General features: G+C 40.3%; 1 protein-coding gene across 5 annotated transcripts in view; it reads right to left on the bottom strand.

Moving 5' to 3' along the window:
• The window catches only part of grid1a (glutamate receptor, ionotropic, delta 1a), a 299,840-nt gene that overhangs the window by 89,054 nt on the left and 186,299 nt on the right, over nt 1–24,487 (bottom strand). For all 5 annotated transcript variants that reach the window (XM_080868622.1, XM_080868621.1, XM_080868623.1 and 2 more), the window contains exon 3: nt 10,658–10,942. In XM_080868622.1, coding sequence (XP_080724748.1) covers nt 10,658–10,942 — 285 coding nt within the window. The remainder of the gene's footprint in view (nt 1–10,657; nt 10,943–24,487) is intronic.

The following is a 24,487-nucleotide window of genomic DNA, read 5'->3' on the forward strand; positions in this document are numbered from 1 at the left end:
ATACCCTTTGTGTTTGTCTATGTCCAGACTCTCTCTGTGTTATAAATGCATGTTTTACATAGGAACCACCCCCTACTTGGGACCAAAAGCAGCCTAATCAATCTTACACCTAATACCAGGCTAATTCGCTCCTTCTTTAACAGCGATATGGTCACCACAGGGAGGACAGAGACAGATGTAGCTGCTCCACAGTCATTACTAAGTGCAGGTAACTCTGACAGACCTGCCAAGGAGCATCCTGAAAAATCAACCCTTCTTTTAGATTTCCTATAATCTTGACTCAGTTGTCTATTATGCTCTTCTTGTTATAATAAAAGGACAAGATAATTTCTAAGAAGCTTTTATTTGCAGATAGTCTTCCCACTGTCCTTCCACCCCCACAGAATCAATACTTGGCTTCCTTTAGGATACACTCAGTTATGAGTAGCTATTGTGTAAAACACACCCTAAATGGCATACACAGAGGCATACACATAACACATCACAAACCTTTAAAATGATACTTAAGGTTTAGAAAAATCTCTTTCCCCCCATGAAAGGCTTAAGCAGAGTTATTTTTGTGGCATTTTCTGGCCTTTTGGAACCTTTTTATTTTACAACTCATCACAAGAAAGACATGAATATGAGTACAAATGCTGAAATGTTTCACTCAAATCCACAAATTTAAACCTTGTAGTGCTATTACAAAAGTGTGCCTAAACCTTCAGTAACTCTGGAAATCATATATGCCATGATTGTTACAAAACTACAGTCAAATAAGGTGAAGACATTTGACTTTAAGCCAAAAATGACGGCATCACAAATGAGGTAGTTCTCCTTTCCCTCATTTTTAAGTCCTTATTCATGGTAGTGCTAGAGCAGGACCAGAAAATTCAGCTAGACAGATATTCATTAGTTGGATTGGATTGAATTTTGAGATTTAGATATTCAATTTTTAGATTCTTAGAAATGTAATTTCAGCTTGAGTGTCCCTCTAAAGAAGCATTCCTGACCAAGTGCAGGCTCACCTCCGTTCACCTCGGCTTTGCCAAATTAGTGATCTTGCTGTTAGATTTAGTGATTTTCTTTTTAAAAGAACAAATGCATTGACTTCTTGGCTAAACTGTTGTCAGTACTGTGCCACAAGTGTGAGGTTTTCCCCTTTCTCACACTACTCTGTGGATCTACTCTGTTGCACAAGTGGCAGAACCTGTGACGTCTGCACACGCACGGTGTTGTTCTCATGATTTGTTACCGAGATAAAGGGTGTGCAGTGTGTGAGAGGGGCAAAAAAGAAATGCAAAAATGCAATCTATTGCTACTCTTTCTCTCATTAAAAGTGGTCACTAAACGTAAAATAATGGAACAACCATGATCTTTATTTTATGTTCATGGCCATTTTGTCAAAGGTGTGGCAGATATAAAATCAGCAAACCTGATGATGATGTCATAGTCTGCACACCTATACCATGAAGTCCTGGTGGCTAAAGTCTTGAATATTTGCTGTTAATGACTGTCCTCTTAATACTTGTAATGCAAGTGTAAGTCAGCTTTCTCTCTCTCACACACACACAGACACACACTCTCACACAATATTAATCCAATTTGTGTTTGAGCAGTAAAAAGCTACCATTTAGTAATCACATCTTTTAAGTAGCTTATTGAGCAGGTGTGTGGTAGGTAGGCATGTTAAGATAGATTATCACCTAAGCATAGCATGATTGACTTATTCAGTTTTTTGCTTTCTGCTTAATGGTGTCTAAAAATAAACAGGTATGTTTACAATGGAAAATTTAAAGTCAGGGCAAAAATTCAACCCATAACTGCAAATTTAGTGAAAAAGAAAGCTACCTTCAGCTGCTCCTTTATTCACAAGAGGACACCACAGCAGTTAGCACCCCAGGTTTTACGTGGGATGCTCTAAATAACCCCAAAGGGACTTGTATTCCTTCCTAGTTTTAAACTGGGAAGCTTTTGCTTGTTACGTGAATGTGTAAACCACTAGACTACTGAGACACATAACTTTAGTTAAATTAATATATAAAAAGTCAGCAGGGGCAGTCATCTTTGTATGAAAGTTTCATTTTGAATGTAGTCGGTTTGAAAAGAACGCACAAAAGGCTGCACAGTCCTTGATGGCAAAGTCTCGCTTTGGTATCAAAAAGTTTGTTTTTCAGTGGAAGAGATTAATTTTCATGGCCTTTACATGAACTGGATCTGTTTGGCCCTTCTCACAAAAAAAAAGAAAAGAAAAAAAGCTGAAGTATCAGATACCCTTCTGTTTTGTCAGAGAGCATGACTTAAATCAGCAAAAGTAGGGCAGGCTGAAAGAAACAAAACAGCATAAGATATAAAAACTGCTCCTGAATGAAAAACACAAAAATTAGACTAAAGAAAGAAGAAAAAGAAGAAAAACAACAAGAGCAAAGCTGAAAGGATCTGTTGGGTAGCAATAAGCTGTTATAGGATTATCATATAATTTTGCTTTCTTCTATTTATCTGACGGCACAAAAGCCAAAACCACAAGGATGTTTCACAGCTGTAAAACAGTGTTGTCCAGCTTCTCTTAGAGCTATAGAAGTATAAGCAGGTTATCTCTGTTATTTATGAAAGAAATTATGGAATATGGTCTCTCAGAACTGAGAATCAAATTATACGTAGAAAATGTACAATGACAAATGTAACCAGAAGAGGTGAAGCTGTAGAAGTTGTTTACATAATGTGCTTTTTATGCAACTGATGCATTGGTGGAGACTGGAATGAATTGGCTCCCCTGACACGCTTCATTACACTGAGCTATATATTTTACCCCTGAGGTCAGGGAAGCCACTTGTTTAAGCTGTAATAAAGCACAAATCTCACCCCGTACACTTCTAATGTAGAGTAAGGTGTTAGTCTCACAATTCAGGTGGCTGATACCCAGAAATCCTACCAGTGGCTGGACAAAGCTGGACTGAAAGACAGCATGGAGGCACTAATCATGGCAGCACAGGAACAAGCTCTGAGCACAAGATCCATAGAGGCTGGGGTCTATCACACCAGGCAAGACCCCAGGTGCAGGCTGTGTAAAGATGCCCCAGAGACAATCCAGCACATAACAGCAGGGTGTAAGATGCTAGCAGGCAAGGCATACATGGAACGCCATAACCAAGTGGCCGGCATAGTGTACAGGAACATCTGTGCCGAGTATAACCTGGAAGTCCTGGGGTCAAAATGGGAGATGCCCCCAAGGGTGGTGGAGAATGACCGAGCTAAGATCCTGTGGGACTTCCAGATACAGACGGACAAAATGGTGGTGGCTAACCAACCGGACATAGTGGTGGTAGACAAATAGAAGAAGACGGCCATAGTGATCGATGTAGCGGTTCCGAATGACAGCAATATCAGGAAGAAGGAACATGAGAAGCTGGAGAAATACCAAGAGCTCAGAGAAGATGTGGAGGGTGAAGGTGACAGTGGTAATCGGAGCACTAGGTGCGGTGACTCCCAAGCTAGGCGAGTGTCTCCAGCAGATCCCGGGAACAACATCAGAGATCTCTGTCCAGAAGAGCGCAGTCCTGGGAACAGCTAAGATACTGCGCAGGACCCCCAAGCTCCCAGGCCTCTGGTAGAGGACCCGAGCTTGAAGGATTGACTGCCCACAGGGGTGAGCGGGGAGTTTGTTTTATTATATATATATATATATATAAAACACCCAGCACGCCCCTGTGGGCGGTTTATCCTTCAAGCTCGGGTCCTTTACCAGAGGCCTGGGAGCTTGAGGGTCCTGCGCAGTATCTTAGCTGTTCCCAGGACTGCGCTCTTCTGGACAGAGATCTCCGATGTTGTTCCCGGGATCTGCTGGAGCCACTCGCCTAGCTTGGGAGTCACCGCACCTAGTGCTCCGATTACCACGGGGACCACCGTTACCTTCACCCTCCACATCCTCTCGAGCTCTTCTCTGAGCCCTTGGTATTTCTCCAGCTTCTCGTGTTCCTTCTTCCTGATATTGCTGTCATTCGGAACCGCTACATCGATCACTACGGCCGTCTTCTTCTGTTTGTCTACCACCACTATGTCTGGTTGGTTAGCCACCACCATTTTGTCCGTCTGTATCTGGAAGTCCCACAGGATCTTAGCTCGGTCATTCTCCACCACCCTTGGGGGCATCTCCCATTTTGACCTCGGGACTTCCAGGTTATACTCGGCACAGATGTTCCTGTACACTATGCCGGCCACTTGGTTATGGCGTTCCATGTATGCCTTGCCTGCTAGCATCTTGCACCCTGCTGTTATGTGCTGGATTGTCTCTGGGGCATCTTTACACAGCCTGCACCTGGGGTCTTGCCTGGTGTGATAGACCCCAGCCTCTATGGATCTTGTACTCAGAGCTTGTTCTTGTGCTGCCATGATTAGTGCCTCTGTGCTGTCTTTCAGTCCAGCTTTGTCCAGCCACTGGTAGGATTTCTGGATATCAGCCACCTCCTCTATCTGCCGGTGGTACATACCGTGCAGGGGCCTGTCCTTCCATGATGGTTCCTCGTCTCCCTCCTCTTTCTTGGGTTTCTGCTGCCTGAGGTATTCACTGAGCACTCGGTCAGTTGGGGCCATCTTCCCAATGTATTCTTGGATGTTCGTTGTCTCATCCTGGACTGTGGTGCTGACACTCACCAGTCCCCGGCCCCCTTCCTTCCGCTTAGCGTACAGCCTCCGGGTGCTGGACTTGGGGTGAAACCCTCCATGCATGGTAAGGAGCTTTCTTGTCTTTATGTCAGTGGCTTCTATCTCCTCCTTTGGCCAGCCTATTACCCCAGCAGGGTACCTGATCACGGGCAGGGCGTACGTGTTGATGGCCCGGATCTTGTTCTTACCATTCAGCTGACTCCTCAGGACTTGCCTGACCCTCTGCAGGTACTTGGTGGTTGCAGCCTTTCTAGCGGCCTCTTCATGGTTCCCATTTGCCTGCGGGATCCCCAGGTACTTGTAACTGTCCTCTATGTCTGCAATGTTGCCTTCTGGTAGTTCAATCCCCTCAGTTCTGACTACCTTCCCTCTCTTTGTTACCATCCGACTACACTTCTCCAGTCCGAACGACATTCCAATGTCATTGCTGTATAGCCTGGTAGTGTGGATCAGTGAATCGATGTCTCGTTCACTCTTGGCATACAGCTTGATGTCATCCATGTACAGGAGGTGGCTGACAACTGCTCCGTTCCGTAGTCGGTATCCGTAGCCAGTCTTGTTAATGATCTCACTGAGGGGGTTCAGGCCTATGCAGAACAGCAGTGGGGACAGAGCATCTCCTTGGTAGATCCCGCACTTGATGGTGACTTGTGCTATGGGCTTGGAGTTGGCCTCTAGTGTTGTACGCCACATCCCCATTGAGTTCCTGATGAAGGCTCTTAGGGTCCCATTGATCTTGTACAATTCTAGGCATTCCAGTATCCAGCTGTGGGGCATTGAGTCATAGGCCTTCTTGTAATCAATCCAGGTTGGTCAGTCTGGTCTTGCAGTCTCGGCTGACTGTTCTGTCTACCAGTAGCTGGTGTTTTGCGCCTCTGGTATTCTTGCCAATTCCTTTCTGTGTCCCACTCATGTATTGACCCATGTGCCTGTTCATCTTAGCCGATATGATGCCTGACAGGAGCTTCCATGTAGTACTGAGGCAGGTTATTGGTCGGTAGTTGGAGGGGACCGGTCCCTTCTTGGGGTCCTTGGGGATCAGGACCGTCCGACCTTCGGTTAGCCATTCCGGGTGTCTCTCGTTAACTAGCAGCTGGTTCATTTGTGCTGCCAGACGCTCGTGGAGTGCAGTCAGCTTCTTTAGCCAGTAGGCGTGAACCATGTCGGGCCCTGGTGCTGTCCAACTCTTCATACTGGAGACCCTTTCTTGGATATCTGCCACTGTGATGGTTACTGGACCCTGTTCAGGGAGGTCGCTGTGGTCTGCCCTCAGATCCACTAGCCACTGAGCATTGCCGTTATGGGTTGCGTCCTTCTCCCATATGCTCTTCCAGTATTGCTCTGTCTCCAGCCTTGGTGGTGCTGTTCTCTTATTATTGTTCCCTTGCCACTGAGAGTACACCTTTGCTGGTTCTGTGGAGAACAGCTGGTTTATTCTCCTGCCTTCTATCTCTCTGGTGTACCTCCTCAAGCGGCTGGCCAAGGCTGTGAGTCTTTGCTTGGCAGTTTCCAAGGCCTCAGGTATGGACAGCTTGCTGTATTTCTTATGCACCTTCTTTGTCGCACCTTTCTGCAACTCCGTTAGTTGGCTAACCTCCCTCCGTGCTACTTTGATCTTGGCCTCTAGCCTCCTTCTCCATGGAGGGTACTGCCCCTTGTGGCTGTTCAACTTGTAGCCAAGCATCTCACTGATGCCGTATTGTAGATCAGCTTGTTAGTGTCGGTAATCGTGGTTGTAGGTATTGCCCGTAGTGCTGCATTAACATCATCTAGCAGACCTTCTGAGGGTACTTCACGTAATCTTGGTAGCCGGCTACGGGGTATCCAGGTTTCAAGCTTGGCCATTATCCTATTTTTCAGGTCAGTTCCTCTCGCACTCAACGATCCTTCTCCTATCGCACTTGGGGCTATGTACCCAATCTCGGGTGGGGGTGATGATATCTCCCCCCTGACCTGGCGTCCTGACTCCTCCTTGCCGTAGCATTTGTGTTGTACCTCGTCAATCTCTAGCTGTGAGAGCAGTCCCTTCTTTCGAATGTTGGAACACTGAGCTACTAGTTGTTTCGCCGTCATTGTGGATGTTGGGTATCGAAGAATCCATAGGTCCGTCATCCTATTCATGTAGCCCCTTCCGCCGGGGTTACTTGCGTAGTAGCATTCCAACAACGCCCTGTTTTCGTCTCTTGCCCACCGATGCCTTCTTGTTCCAGTAGCCCACTTTTCGCCAGGGTGCCCTGGTTCCTCAACACCTGACGCGGACCTTGTTGATCCGGGCGACGTCCGAGCCGGCATGCCTTCATATTTATCTGTCTCGCTCATGTCTGCGGTAGGCTTGCTTAGCATAGGGGGTCTAGCCTTAGGACCCTTACTGGATACAGACGCCCCAGGCAGGAATCGAACTTGCGATCCTCTGTTCCAAAGGCGTGTAGTCTAACCACTACGCTATCCAGCTGCTATATATATATATATATATATATATATATATATATATATATATTTTCACACTGTTAAAAAGAGAGAAGCCAACACTGATAATGTGATCTGAGCTCCTGTGCTGTGAGGAGTTTCTATATTTCATTTTTGCAGTTCCATCACTGATCTGACAGAATTTCACACTGCTGTCATGAAACGAAAGTGTTATGTAATACAGCCCGGTATAAGAGGCAAAAATATATATATATATAATAAATAAGATGAAATGTAGTTCCTTTACTAACAGCACTAACAACCATCTGTCACCTTGTAGTTCAACTCCAGGTTTATGCCTTTACTAACCTTTTCTATATCATTTAATAATAAAAATCATTTGATAACTCAGTCAAAGTTCAGAGAAAGTGTCTGACTTTTCTGCCTACAGAGAGTCTTTCAGAAAGTGAAACATTTTCAAACCTAAACATAAATCAGTATTTATCATGAGCATTTTAGTCCACTGGCTGAATCAAGTAAATGCAGTGGACCGGTGACGTCTAATTAAATGTTTTAGCTTTTTACTTTTCACTGTTTGCCCAGATTATGATTAGTTAAGCAAATTCAACTATCACTACATTGCACATTTCACACTGACTGCTTTTTGATTGGGATAAGGTACTGAGTAAATCAGCCAAATAAACATATGAACATGACTGAATATGGACACGAAGCAATATTATTAAAAAGTTTGTAGAATAGTTGATGTTCAAGTCTATTTAACCTTTTTTTCAGACCACAATGTATACATATATGTGTACGTATATATGTATATATATATATATATATACATATTGTATATGTATATAAATGACGTTAATGCCATAACCGCAATAACGTGGTAAATCTCCATTAGCAACTTAGCGTAGATCACCCTGTGCGTGGGGGGTGGGCGGTTTTAACAATATTAACAATATTAATGTTAAAATCGCTAGTACATACATATATGTACACATATATCTGTACGTCACTTTAATTAAAAGATGTACTGGACAAAAGCACATTGCAGCTTAAGAAAATACATAGATGTTGACTCGATGTAGCTGTAAATACTCATAACACATCCTAAGGGCATAATAGTGTCACAGTGTCTTATTAACTTTAGAAATGGAAAAAGTCCTAATCAACAAGTTTAGCTGAAAGGGCTAAACTTTGATATTGGCTAAAATATACCTATGAAAACCAACCTCTCAGCATCCACTGTCAGTAGTTCTTGTTTTATATGTCAATATTTTGATAATTTTATACATTTTCTGGCTTCTTAATTTCATAAAAAATATCTTCTTTAATTTATTATTCTATTGGTACCAGTGCAAAAAAAGTATCCCAGAATTCCCACAGAAATGTAACTCAAATCAACATATGTAAGAGCTCGACATTCACTGAAAGCCTAGACAGATTAACAGACAGCACTTTTCTTTGCAGACAGTTGTGTCAGTCACTGTTGCACTGCTTTAAAGCAGACACCACAGGTATTTGGACTGTTCTGTGATGAGGATCATAATTAGCCGCTACATTCCTTAATTAAATGAGTTCAGAGCTAAATAGTGTAACACAAGCACACATGTCAGTGGTGCTGACTTTGTAGTGTCTAATTTAGCAGACTTAAAAAAGGCTACTTTGTTAGAACAGCTTCTTGATGAGCCAAGTCTTCTTCATGTGATATGCATACCGCAATGTGCAAAATTCTGAGTTATTTTGAATGTTCTGATTTTTATCCACCACACAACACCATATGTGACGTGTCTGACTGGTCCTAAATGTTTTTCTGCAGCAGGAGAAAGAGACCAAGTAACCAGCCAGTGCTAAAAACCTATCTTTAGTGACTGGATGGACAGTGTCCTGCAACAGATGGCATGGCCTCCAAAGAGCCCTGATATGAACATCACTGAGTCAGTCCCAGATTACATGTAGAGACAGAAGCAACTGAGACAGCCTGAATCCACAAAAGGACTATGGAAAGTTTTCCAGGGTGTTTAGAACAACTTACTAACAAAGAACAAAAAAAACAAATAAACCCAAACAAACTGTACTTAGGAGAATTTGCACTGTTTCAAAGAAAACCACAGGCAAGTAAGAATCTGATTGGGATTTTTCTTTCTGTTTACTTTTGTTTGCTTATCAACAGAAAAGCCAGCATGATATGTGGCACTACTTTTCTAACCATTGTCTCTTTCCTTTTAATGGCAATAATTATTTGAACGCCGCTTTAGGTTACCTCTAACTAAATTTATAGTACATTATGCTGACTAGGATATGTGTAGTGAACAAGGACAAAATAAAGCCTTAACATTTCCCAAACTGCACATGAATCTATTAAAGTATGATGATTGGAATTGAGACACACAAACAATGGCTTTGCTGGATAGAAAGACAGACAGTTAGTCAGAGATTTTAAGCTATCCACTCTATATAGCTAACAAAACACATGGCAGGCAGTCAAGCTCATTATAAAAAGGACAGTTAGCACTGGTTACCACAGATAGGCAGCGAGCCAGTGATAAAGAAAGATCTATAGCAAAACAGATGGTCAGACACATGCTGACCCCATGAGACAGACATATAGAGAGCTAGTTAGTCAGATAGACAGCTAGTCAGAAAGAAAAGCAAGGCAGCTTGTCAAAATGAAGCACAGACAGGTTTCCTTCTGTAGTGGACTTTCATTGATCCAACTCAATGCTGAGAGTGCATTTCTGCAAAGAGTAGCAATGACAGAAAGAAATCCAAGGACAGAGCTTTGTAAATGTAAGCCAACATGTCAAACACATAGTGACCAAGTTACAGTTGGGAACTTGCCTGGGGCCCCGGTATTCTGATGGCTTGCTTTACTATACACTATATCAACTTTAGCTCAGTTGTTTTCAGTACTGGAAAAATAAAACAGATTTATACTGCCTTCTGGACTCCACTCTTCCCAGAACTAAAAAGATTAGCCAGCAGAGACAAAGTCTCATCTGATGAATGGCAATGCAGCAAAAGGCTTTATATGCCCACTTCATTCTCCTACCCTTCCACTGCCTTGCCAATCACTCCTTGATCCACAGTGAATTGCCCAAATGTGGGTCACAAAAGGTCTGGTTCACAGGGAACTCATAGTGAAAATAATTAAATAGAAATGAAGAACATTTGAGAATATATAAAGTACTGTTGGGACACATCCTCACAGATGACTGCACCACAAATGAGCCAATTAAGCTCATACTTGTTTCTTCATGACAATACTGCTAAAACTGAATGCAGCAGTGAGATGTCGTTATTTTTTTTTTCCCTCCTGAACTTTTGATTTATTTTTTAACAGCGGGAAGTACAGTATGTGATTGTGTGGGAGTGATGATGTTCCTTCAGCTTACTTCTCACTTGGTCTATTCTTTTAGGCACATGAATTCTCAGCGTTAATACGGCTTTACTGCAGCAGCAGCCTGATCTTCATCTCAGAAGATAGTTATAGGATATTTACATTTAAATGAAAGCAGTGAAACCATCTTACATACAAATGTCATGTTTATGAGATATATTTGTTGTTAAGGTGCTCTCGTTTTTCCCAACTCACCGTAGTCGCTCTCGTAAAAGATGATGAACTTCTGCCAGTGCAGTTCAGATACAAGAGTGAGCAGGACGTCGCTGATTCGAACAGGTGGCCGTGCAGCCAGTGTGTAGCTCTCTCCGTCTGGGCTCGGGTTGAGCTGACAGGCAGTACGGGGTGCGCCATCCCCATTTCTTTGAATGAAGAGGTGGGGGATGTGCATTGCATCTGTCAGAGACTGCAGGGCACTTGCAGCTGCACAGCCTGTAGATGTAACCAGCGCGAGGATCCCTTGGTTCATCAGCTCGCATGCTGGACAGAAGACAAAAAACAAAACAAAACAGACTTTGTGAATACGCAAAGAAAGAACACAGGAAGAAATTAAGGGCAAAGCACTGAGAAACATTTTATTGGGAAAATTAGATTAGAAGAAGAAAAGGAATAAGATATGAAAACATAATCAATTCCGACATGGATTTAATTTTAAAATAACATATTTTTTTCCACTTGGTCTTAAAAAAAAAAATAAGATGCTATATCCTACTTAAGATTATTTCTGACCCTTAGTTGAGAAATGATCACTAAAAGTTGGAGGTTTGCCCTAAAGTTATAATATAATGTGTAGCTGAGAGATTCAGTGGAAGATGAGGTTGATGAGTGAGTGTATCTTCTAATCCTTGTCCACAGACAAAAAGGGAAAGCGCTTGCTAACGGAAACTGCTACTTGAAAACAGCAGAGAGCTACCTGAGACTGTGGGGTTCTTATCAAAACAGAAGAGGTGGCTAAGTGGGAAGAATCTGGCATGAATTAAAATCAGGAATATTTTAAGATGTAATGATGCCTCATGTGAGTCCCAGCTTGATATGGTCCTACATATCCTTCACTCTTTCTCTTGGTTTTATGTGTAATGGTGGTGAAAATCTGTAAACAAGCAGGGATTAGGACTGCAGACACATGCTTGTAATGTCTGTGGTGGTTTTAAAGTCCCTACATCTCTATTTACACGTGCAATTTTGGGGGGGGGAATCTATTTTTGATCCTCTTAGGGAAGGTCACCACATCTAGCGGAACAAAATGACACATCTTTCAAAGATGAGGTACTCAACGAGATACTTTTATATCTTCAAATAACTGATTACATTTAACCCTTTAAAGTGTGAACCATGAAATTATTGGTAGAAAATTATATTTTTTTGAAAACTTAGTACTTATTGAACCTTCTTACAGATAAAAAAATATTTATTTATTTTTATTATTATTAAATTATTGTTATATTTGCATCAAATTTGCTAAACCTGTGTAAATGTATTGCATTATGCTATTTTCACAAGCCCTAAGACTCATTCTGACCCCGTATCAGTTTCTCATCTTATATTCCTGTCATGTTTCTAAGATGAAAAAGTGTTAGCCCTTTAATGTTGACCTAACCCTTCCCCCGGAGTATGCTCCCGTTTTCCCTTTGGTTATGAGATGCAAAACAGAGAAAAACACAATCACCACAAAAGAGAAAGTGATAGGAATACAAATGCAAAACAGCTTAAATGAAGAATATTGAATTTGCATTTAATTTCAAGCTCTCTCTGTTATATGCTGCATAATCATCTACTACAGGGATTGTCGAATTTTGCATGTGACATGGGACAGTCTATGACAAATGCTACTTTTAAAATTCAACTCACTGTCTCTCGCACAGCAGGGCTTTTATAATTGCACAAACAGCTGAGCATAATGTACAAAACAGCAATTAAATGTTCTCTCACTGAATTTAATAATACTTCCTAATTATATGGTCTACTTCAGTGTCTACAGAATCTGGCACAAAGGAAAAATGATGCGGTCTAATACCAAATTATATCATTCAAACCCCTTCATAATAAGTACACAAACATATCATAAACATGAAAGTAAGATGTGATATTAAAACCTTCGTGCAAAAGTGAAAAAAAGAGAAAGGTTTTTGTGATGAAAATAAATGAGAATAAGGGTCTGAGAAGAAGTGGTGAGGCGAGATGATACTGAATGGAGACATAGTGGGAGAGGACTGTGGATGTGTGTGTGAGAAAGTATGGCAGAAGAGCTGGACTATTAATGTGACAAATGGCGATTTCATCTGCTGACTGCATGCACATGACTACATTAGTGCACTCTAAATCACGACTAGAGGAAGTATGAGGAAACTAAGTAACATACTAAATAGGAGACTGAATGAAGGAATATCGGGCATCTCAGGTAGACGGGCATGCACTGTATTCGTGGTTGTAGTGGTTTAAGTAAAACAAGAAAAAAAGAATAAGAATAGAAATGTGAGAGAATTAGGAAAGGGGTGCGGGAGTAGTGGAGAGATTATTTGTAGCTTTTTGCATGAATGCTCAGGGGAATTCAAGAAAATGTTCCTCAGGCCAGGAAGTGTCTTACAGTTTGTACATGAGTGGGAGAGACAGACAGACAGTCATACATGCAAGCCAAGGTGTGCAAAAGGGCATTTGGCAAATTTTCTGTAGGGCACCATGAAATACCTTTATGTTGCCCAAGTCATGCCAGCAGCAGTGATCAAATCTAGTACATGCTTCAACTTGGATACAACATCTAAATGTGTCTGTTGGCAACAACAATATGTATTGAACTACACACTGGAAACAGTCTGCTCCCAAGAGTTACCGATTCTCTTTTAACAAGTTTCACTCTCAGGTGCAGCCTACTCACTACAAACTTTACAGAGTTGGGAAGGGTGTAATATTGGTTTGAATTCCAGCTTCCTGTGCCATTAAGATACTTGTAATAGACCTGGATCAGTTTGTCCATTGACAGAACATACCGGGTATATGAATTCTAAGTTGAAATGATGAGTTTGGGACTGTCCATTTCAGATTTTGGTGAATACAGAAAAGAAGAAATGCATAGTTTGCACATTTCATTGATTACCAAGGGACAGCCATTTTTTAAAATGAAGGCAAGGGCAGGAAGTATAACATTCCAAGGGTTTATGGGTAATAAAACACATTTCTGCGAGTATTAAGCAGTAGCATAATAAACTGCAGTATAAATAAACGACTGGTTGCACAAATGACTTTTCTAATGTAAGGCAGAACAGAAGAAAATTATAATAAAAAAAAAACAAAACAAAAAGGAGCAAACATAACAAAAACTTTAGTATCTGGTATATTTTAACCTAATCTGAACACCTTTATTTTTATTTTAAGTGTGAGATTCAAAGCTCAAAAGCAGAGCTTTACAAGGAAAGCACTGGCTGATTTTAGGATATCAGTGAAAGGTGAATCCCGAGGACTGAGTGACATGGAATTAAAATGAGAACCTTTCATTTTAATGTTTCACACTGTGTACCTGAAATACAAGTACTGAGCCAGGTTAGAACTGGGAATTTTATTTTATCATCGCATCTGAGCAAACATAATCATCCCCAAAATGTTAAACGTGCAATTTATTGACTGATTATAAATTTGTATTTTGTGCTTCATGTATAGTGTAATTATTTACCTAATGTTCCATCAGCTGTCATGCAGTGAACTGGAATCGTCACCTTCATTTGTGCTATAGGATCAGGACAGAGTCACCTCCCCTAACCTCTGTGTTTCAGGTGCTTTTAGCAGGCTGTGGCTAAAGTGTCTTCAGCCATTTTGGCTTCGTAATGGACACCCCAGGCCCATTATACAGCAGACAGCCAACTGACAGGAGGGAGGAGTACTCTATAGTCATTGGCAAGGATGATAATGGTGGAATAATGACTCTTAAATGTTCCCCCTGAAGTCGACAGAGGCCATCCTTCATTTCCTGCAAGCTATCTGACAACCAGAATCAGCATACAACAGCACTCTTATTCATGTGTCATATAAAAAACCTCACTTTTCCAGAATAACACATGCAAAATGCTCTAAATTCACATAGTTGATTAACATTTACTTTAACTAATTGGAAGAATTTATAAACTACAAATTAAGGCACATGATGCTACAAAGTAACAGCTCAAATGGGGAAGCAGAAGTTACTGTATTTGGAAAGAGAGATTCAGTAATCTATCATGGCCACGGTGGAGAATTCATCATTTTCTTCTATCAGTAACGATATGGTTGATCGATGGACAATGAATTCAGTAGGTGTATGAATTTTTAAACACTTTTAATCAAAGCTGCATATCTTTAAAAACTTGATAAACCTCTCATCACAGTAAAATACATTCCTCCCTGATCAGCAAAAGCACATGGCATTTTTCTGCTCAAGTCCTCGCCTCATCCGACCAGTTCAGTTTTGTGCAGATGGGCCATGGAGCGAGAAAATTATCATCAAGACACCAGACTGAAAAAAGACACTGCAATCTGTTTTCCCACGAAAACGGGATGTCATCAGTGTCTCGCCCTCATTTTACCAATGTAATATGAAGGGATGAAACAAAACACCACACCACTGCCTTGGTGAATATTGCATAAATTGGGCCTGTCTCAGTGATTTCACAGCCTAAATAAGACAGTCTCATTTAGTTTGCTCTGACTCAGAGCCCGATCCTAGGATACAAAGGAGGGAATCAACACTGAGATAAATGCTGCGTGTTGTCAACGCAACTCTTCCCTACAGTGACAGTGGTGTAACTCTGATCTAATTGAGACAGCTTGTAATACAAGATTCAGAATAAAATGCTTTATCTTCATTTATGCTGGGAGATTTTATATTAATCTGGGATTATTTGTCAGAGTATTAAGGTGCTACAATGCTTTTTGCTGTTTTGATAATAAGCGCACATCTATTTATTCTGAATATCAAAATCATGACATTTCACTATTAACTTGAATGTAATTAAAACAGATTTTAATGAATTATTGATTTAACAAATTTTCCACAAAGAAAATACCACAGCTTGAATATTCTATTGAATATTCAAGCTTTAAATAATAATTTAAACCCACCATATGTTTACATTCAAACTTCTACTTGGATCAAACTCAACTCCGTCAGCACACTGATTACTATATGAAGGGCACGGACTGAAATGCTCTGCTGCTGAATTAGTCATTGATGGCTTTGGAACACAGTGGACTTCTTTTTATGTATTAGCTGTTGGATAATTTGCAAGAGCTTTAAAATGTCCATATTGTGCACAGCTAAGAGGAGACGGGATGTTTTGTCTCATTTCTTATAAATGGGTCCTTCCACACTGCTTTTGGCAGCTTCCCACAACATAATAGGACTTCACCACACAGAAGGGACAAATGGGAGAGATCAGTATATGGCAGCTGGACCAAGACTCCATTCAACAAATAAATGTGCGGCAACATTGCACCTGCAGTAGGTATGAACCATTTCTAAATCAAGCTCTCTCCTTCACTCTCTCAATCTCATCTTGTGCTCTCTTTTGGGAAGATAAACATCCTTGGCCCTTTCCTAGTACCTGTTCTCATCTGTCAGACTACGATAAGGGTACATATACCCTGTCAATACTATTGATGCTAAGACTGCCCACGTCATCTAAACTGTGATGGAGTATTTCACTTCAGTAAATTATACCCTCCAGATAAGTGACAGACAGAATAGCAGAAATAAGCTTAGTACAGTGAAAACTGCTTATATTCAGGGGGTGGATTCAATAACAGAAAGACCTACAGCTCAGCAGAATGCAATGATAAATATTACCTTTGTGAATTTTGAACTTTAATGTACAATTCGTATTTGTCCACTGGGGCCAGGAAAACCTCACGATGTAATTCAATTCAATGCAATATCATTACAGCCTATTGCCTCAGAAATTAACTCAATAAATAACTCAGAGTCTCAACATACATTTAAGTCATAGGCTTTACCAGACATTGCATTTATTGGAGTCTTTTGTATTAAAATTAGATTTCAGATAGGTGCTGGTGTTTGAAACACATTTAAGTGCATGTAGTCATCATTTCCCGTTAACCGTCTTCTGAAATCTCTCTTCTAATGCTGCCTAAAAAGCATTACAGTACATCTCCATGTCAGTGTGCCCACTTCTACATATGATGCATGCTATAAACGCTTGTTGGTTTTTATTCGTTTAATAGTTATACTTAAAAAAAAATGTTTCTACTAGAGCAAGAACTCAGAAGTCAATTGCTCTTTACTTTCTCAGCAAAGCCAATTGTTGCCATTACTTTGTGAATTTCTAATGGCTAAAATGCCTTTGCTGACTTGTAAATAATTCAGTGTGACAGTGGCAGTGTTGCAGTACAAACAATGACACATAGCTGGCATCTTTTAGAGTATTTTAAATCATGCTACACTAGTTCCTGTTAGTCCTATCAGGCACAATGTTTGAGGCACATTCACTTTTCCAAACTGTGTGCATTAAAACCACCACAGCGATCGCGTTGCACTAATTGCATGCCACAGAGAAACAGTGCGTTGCTTTGTTGTGTACAAAATCTATAGACTATATGTTACAATCACTGTTGCATTTTCCAAAAGCATGCAAATGGAGTTATTGTTTCCTTTTCTCTCTTTGTGTTCTGAACTGAAGAAGCGGCAATCAATCACAAAATCTACATTTTGTTGAAAATCTGAATGGTTTGTGTGTTTAGAATGAGGCCCAGCGTGTACTTTAGTACTTTCATGTCTCATCCTCTGGGTTTCCATGTTAAATATGCTTTTGACAGCTGGATCTTATTATTTATGACATCAGAGCTGACAAAAGAAGATAGCTGCTGTGCCTTGTTAAATTTATGCTCGGGGAAATTTTTTGGCTGCTGGTGGTACCCAGGAGATGTGAAAGGAAAAGAAATATAGTGTACTCTGCAGGCTGCGAGAAGCGCTTGACCTAAAGGAACCCACTCCCTGTACATTTTGTAAACAAGGTAAACAAACATATAGAAAAAACTTGAAGGCACACCCAATGTACATTTGTCAAAAACTGCTGAGTCATTGATTATTCGCCATTCTGACAGTGAAGCAGATGCCACCAGACAATGATAAAAACAACAACACCAGAATGTGATACAACTAGCTGCCATGTCTTATGGCATCAGTTTCAACTGTTGAGCAATCAGCAGTGACTTAACCCTTTTCCCTGAAGCAGTGAGCTTTTGATGTACTTCACAGAGCAGACATGTGTGTGGAGTCTGAGGCAGTAACATTAAAGACAGTGATTCTACTTCTAAGATTAACTTGATGTCTGTAAGAACAAGAGCACAAACGGCAATCTGGAACTGCATATATATTAATCCATTTAAATGAATTCCCACCACTCTTTGTTTCTTTGGTATCTCTTAAGTCCCTTATTTTTTTCAGAGTGCTTTTGACTCTCTGTCACTTGTTCTCCCATCAGCACAGCCGCTGTAGCTTCCAGGGCTAATATGGTCAGTGTAATGCACACAACAGTCTTTTATGTATGCAATGACATGTGTGTGTGTGTGCGTGCATGTTGCCTTTTTTTCTCTTCTCTTTTTATGCTTGTCTGATTAGCCTTCTTGGAATTAACATGCGGCCATGCCTGTTGGGACAAGGTGCTTCATTGGCAGCAGCGTGCTGAATATTGAATCAGGTGAATAGCAAACCTAGTTTTGATGTGGTAAACATGTGTTTGGGTTTTGTGATGATTGATTTGGATGGTGTTATCAAGAAAGATTGGCTAGCATTTTCAGAGGATAATCAGGACTCATTCACCACAGGGATAGACTGAGTGGAATTAGGAAACATCTCACGCGCTCTCTTGGCAATGTGTCATTTGCTCTGATATCATCTCTTTCTTTGTCTCTCTCTGTTTGTACTTTTCTGGTCTCCTTTTCTTTCTCCCTGTCGACAGATCTCTCTTGGCTTTTTTCTTTTTCATCTGATCTCTGTGGGTTTGCTTCGCGTGTGCCCTGTTAATGTCACCCTGCACGTTGGTTATCACAACCTGCCCTTGTCTGTTCAAGCCCATCTGCATCTCAAACAATACCTTAAATATGCAAGATAAATAATGAATTAGCATAAGTTCAATTAAGGATGCTATCTTTCTCTGTGCAACAGTAGCAGTCAGTGGATTTAAAAAAAACAAAACAAAAACATAGCTACATTAAAATGAGCAAACTTTAAATACGTACATAAATACAACTGTGGTCAAATAACTGGCAGCTCTTTAGGAACTAATAATAAAGTCGATCTGCAAAACAGATGATTGCATTAGGCATTATACTGGGACTGGGCTCCAGAGGACAACCCCTTTAACCCTCTCAAGGCAGGCGTTGCCGATTTGCAACAGTTAAAATTTAACAACCTGATTACCCCACATACATATTTTATGAGTTTGTTTTACTCAGAAGTACCACTGAAGGACTTGGTTGTGCATTAGCAACAAAAAGTTTAATTTGAGCCGGAGAGGGTTAAGTTCCCCATGGCATCTCACAGATGTAAGTTTTTAAGCTCTTTTGGCAACTCTGAGTTCACTTTATAAGTCAACTTAATCTGTCTGCAGCAGCTAATGGTTCAGTAGCAATAGTGGAGCTGCTACAGTTAGATGTGGTTAGGCACATCTGTGGGTAGATATGAATCTCTATAGTCTGGAATGAATCCCAGCAAAATGTTGAAAAGGGATAAAAGACAATTTTCTCAATTTTTGTTGCCATTTATACTGTAAAGCTCCAGCTTCAAACTCACTCTATACACTTGCTGTTCATTTTTTAATGATCTTAATATGATGATTTAAAACAAAAGATAATGCCACCTACCTACTGTTCAAATCTTTGATTTGTGTTGGGAAGCCGATCAGATGAAAGATTCCATAAAATGAACTGACACAGTTTCTTTTAGACACGGGTTAAACTGAAAGGCTGCACTAAGGCCTTAAGGATTATTTTGTGATTTATGCAAAACTGCTGTAGCAGACTCCAATAAGCTTAGATTACTCTAGAAAACCCAAATAGATTCCATTTAAGTCTTAAATGACAGCATGCTGTTAACACTGTTTTGTATTAAACCTGGTGCTTTCAATTATTAGCTTTGCTGGCATTATTAGCTTTTTGTACTGGGATGCACGCAGCCCAAACATCCCATATGAATAGGGAGCAGAAGCATTTTGAGAGATGAAGATGTGTGCTCATGGTTTCCACATGTACTCTGCACAGTGTTTTGGCACAACTTACTAGCACAAGTTCAATGCTGTTGGGCACTGCCCTTCAGTACTTTTTCTGTGAAAAATAGCATCTTAGATCAATGCTGTGCAATACTGATCCAACTAGTTCTTGCACCATTTATGTTACATTTTCTCAGCAAAACTTTAAGTTTTAGGTTTCTTTTACTGTAAAGAAATGTCCTCGATACCTTTTCCTATTCCGATTTACATTATATTCCCTCTTTCAGTGGCTTGCACATTGCTAGTGTTGAAGTCTGTTAGCCTACCATCTCCACTAAAGCTCATGTTGGCACATAAGATCACAGCCACCTGTTCCCACAGCTTGAACAAAGCTGGACATGTGTTCTTCTGCAAGCCTGATGGCAGATAGGTGTTCACCTACTTTGCAAAGTAATTCACTGAAATCCACTCCCACCATTATCTAAGACCTGAGTCAGAGGGAGAAACAGCCTTCTTCCTACGTGTTAAATCAACTTGATGGGCTCACGATGTTGATTCATCCTGCTGAGCTGAGCAATACACAAATTAAATGTCAGGCAGTTAAAAGACACAAGAACTGTGTAATTAAGTTTTGCCATTAGTATAGGATATTAAAATTCTTTTTTTTATTCTAAAAAATTGAAGTGACAAATTTATTGTTCAGTGTTTTAACATGACACATCTAAATTAAAAAAATGTAGTCGATCAATACGGCTGAAAGGGGCCACAATTGGGGTATGAGTGGTTGGTTGAAACACTGGCTGAACTCAGAGTGAACCACCTGTGGACTTGAGCCAAACCTCTGTCATGCACCAATAGAAAACAATGTAACTTTGAAAGCTCCTGTCAATTTTACATCCTGAATCTGTTCAAATGATCTTTAACATTACTTCCCTTCACCATAGCAAACCCTGTAAATACTATAGGCAGTCATTTTTAAAGAAGTAATCATTAATGAAACTGCAATTAACACAAGCGGGGTCTTAAGATGAGGGTAATGGTGTGAACAACAGTAAACAAACAGCAGCAGCTGTTAAATGGTAAATGGCCTGTATTTATATAGCGCTTTTACTAGTCCCTAAGGACCCCAAAGCGCTTTACATATCCAGTCATCCATCCATTCACACACTGGTGATGGCAAGCTACATTGTAGCCACAGCCACCCTGGGGCGCACTGACAGAGGCGAGGCTGCCGGACACTGGCGCCACCGGGCCCTCTGACCACCACCAGTAGGCAACGGGTGAAGTGTCTTGCCCAAGGACACAACGACCGAGACTGTCTGAGCCGGGGCTCGAACCGGCAACCTTCCGATTACAAGGCGAACTCCCAACTCTTGAGCCACGATCGCCCCTGTTACATGCGCACAATTTTTTATTCAGATTAAAATCACTCTGCTTAAGGATATTAGGTCGGCTAATTACATGGGATGTTATTTTAATACGCTCTGGTGTTTATCTGAACACACTTAATAAGAGGAGTGTGATGTGCAAAAGTAATGAATATGTCATGCATTAATCTTTCTCGGCTATCTTATCTCTCTGGCACAAGTTTGATCAGTTCTGTGAAGATGGATCCTGTCAGTTTAAACCCAGTAGTTTCAGTTATTTTGTTGCTTGAAAAAAGAAGACAAGAAAAAAAAAAACAGGGAATGAGTTGAGTTTAAGTTTCTTTATACTTTGCTTCGATAGAACCAAACTTTTAATTTAATGTGGTACTGAGCAATGGTTCTCCTGGCTTTCTAAAGTTCTTTGAGAACATTTTTGTGCACAGTTTCTGGTTTTGCACTCATTTTCCATCCAGTTCTTGTACCCAGCCATTTTCAGAAGAATGTTTTCCTTTTTTAGTAAGTCACCTAAACACTTAGTTAAATAAACATACCAAAGTTAACACAGCTTGACCAGCATAAATTAGTATCCTGGCCAAAGAGCTATTAGCTGAAAACTTGGCACATCTTAGTATGGTGTGAAATATGTGCTTAAAAAATAGAAAAGTAAACAAGAAGGAGGACAACAGAAGTTGCAGCCTTAAAAACATCTACAGCAGCAGTAGTTGGAAGCCCTGAGAGATACATTTGGTCCTTTGTAGCTACCGTTTACCAAAATCTCATGAGAAATGGCCTAAATAGAAGGGTGGCTGTCAAGAATCCATTCTTAACCAAGAAAACAGTGAGAAATCGCTGTTAGAGTCGAGTCTGGACCTTAAGAGTACTAGAGCAGTATGGGACAATTTTGATAGAGATTGGAACAAAAGGCAAGCAGCATCCAAAGAAGAGCTTTGGAAGGTCCTTCAAGAATCCTAGAGAGATACTTCTGAAGACTAAGAAATCTGAAGAAACCTTGTATAAGAGAGTTCAGGCCATGCTGAAGAATAAAGATGAACTGATTTTAAAACTTGTTGAGACTGTACAAACTCTGTTTTTGCCTTAAGTACTGTACCTTGAATTATCGATGCACTGATTTCCTATTTTGCTAGTAATATGCAAAGAAACAATGTGTGACTTAAGACCTTTGAACAGTAACGTAATGTAGTAACTATGGCAAATAGAATATCTCATTAAGCCATTCTCCATTTTAAGCAATATTTTTAAGGAGATGGGGGTGCGGTAAGTGACGGAAGTGACGGACAGGGTAAGCGACTCATGTTGTAACTGACGTCAGACGCCGGAGATTTTTGGGGAAATTAAAGCGAATGGTAGTTTAGAATTGAACAAATTCCTTTAAGCTTCAGTATTGCCAAGTACACTTATCAATTGTCTTATGACTAACAACATAACTAACAACATTTGTCTAACTCATCTCCAACACCCTGGAGAACAATGGGGGGAGTTTAGAGGCTCTCCAAGATTACATTGATCAGTGCTTCCAGGATCTCGTAATGAAGAAGGCCCAGAGTGCATCTTCCCCGGCCAAATCTGAGACGCCGTCGTCGAAAAGATGTCGCCCGGCAGATTCCCCCGGCACAACATCGCCAGCCGGCAAAAATATTGCTGACATACTGGAGTCGATCGACCAACGTTTGTCCAGTTTCGATGCAAGGCTGTCCGTGGTGGAGATTCTTCACCGGGAATTTAAATCCTTGGAGTTCAGCCAGCAGCAGGTGGAAAAAAAAAAAAAGGGAGGTTGACTTCCATAAGTAATTTGAATGACTTGTTAATGCAGAAGATGTAACGTTTTTCTCTCCTTGAAGGAACAATAATCTATATTCACTCCTTGTTGTCACAAGTGTTTTTAATTCTGAACGCCGGAATCTCCTAAGTTCCAATAAGCTTCGCTTATTATCTTGAATTTACATGCAATGGTTGCACGAAAAATAATTATAGCAACAGTCAGCAGCTTATCTATTATTCATTTCCTACTTAATTTATTTCACCAGTGTAATTAAGGATTTCTGTCTTTAACTTGCTAATCACTAGATTATATTTAAAGTTTGAAAATATTCCAACCAATGCACGTGTATTCTATGAATAGTTACACAATGTGTAGTTTTGCTTTCTCGGTTTCTTACAAAGATGTTGCTTTTACAAGCAAAAGGTTTTCACACTTTTACTCTCATCTTGCATTACCTTGTTGAACTAAATAATGAGCCTGCAGTTTCAAGGACCACATCAAGACCTAAAGCCTAATAAAGTAACTGTGCACAAAATTGCTGGAAGAATGAGCACATACAATTCAAAGCAATTCTCTGTCACATTGAGGAGTCAGTTCTTTCTTTCTTTCTAAAAAGGAACTGACTTTCCCCTGAAAGTCTGCTCTCTTCTTAACGTTAGCACTGCCCTGTTGAAAAACAAATTAGCTCATTATCCTTGAAAGGCTGGGCACATAGGAGCAGCATGCGTGACAAGCCAAGCCTTTGCTTGTGCCAACCTGAAAATGTCAACATACTACCTCGAGAGTGCGCATTAAACTCAGGCGGTAATGGCTGTCACAAGACAGATCCCCATTATCAAGTCCATTAAGGCACCACACTTCTTCCCAGTGAAAAAAAAAGAAAAAGAAAAAAACAGCCAACATGCTGCATAATCTTAAAGTTCAGAATAAGCATCTGTAGATAAATGCCAAGGTGACACACTTTCCATCGTGCCTCCAAAAACCTTTCATATGAAGTTCATTAAAATCAACTACAGGAGACATATGTGCCAAAATATCTTTTTGTGCATGCATATGTATGGGTGTGTAGGCATATCCAAAGTTTTCTATATGGTATGTCATTTCATTTGCATGAAAAGTAGCACCTCAGTAGCAAAGTTAATTCAATTTTCAAGTGTGATGACTAAAATGCGCTGGCATTTTCTCCGTAATGGATTCACAGTGTAATATACTGTATCCCCACTCAAACAATTTAATTTATTTTAGTACTTTTATTTATTTTTTTCTTTTCAGTCTAGTCTTACTGGAAGGGACTGAGCTCTCCACCTAATTTACCAAACAAACGTAAAACAAATGAGACAGGGATTCTACAGGAGTAAAGATGTTTGGAAGTGAAACGAGTAGTCAGATATTCAGTGTCTGTCTTCATTTCACAAACAGATGCCGTGATGAAATATTGTTTCAGATACGTAAACCACTTTAACTTAGCTAGAAGTTGTTACCTTTACATTGAGCCTGAGCGACTGTTTGCTTAATTTTAGTTTTTATTATCTCATATCCTAAATTGCAAACCTCTAAGTCATTTTTTGCATCAGGATCTAATTTCCTAATAGACTGTATTTCTTTTTTCTTCTGTTGTTCTGCACTCAAGTTTTTATTAATTTCCCCTTTTGGGAAATGAGTAGTGAGCAGAGGAAACAAAATATGGAAG

The sequence above is a fragment of the Rhamphochromis sp. 'chilingali' genome (genome assembly GCF_963969265.1).
Source record: "Rhamphochromis sp. 'chilingali' genome assembly, chromosome: 20".
NCBI classification, from domain to species: Eukaryota; Metazoa; Chordata; class Actinopteri; order Cichliformes; family Cichlidae; genus Rhamphochromis; species Rhamphochromis sp. 'chilingali'.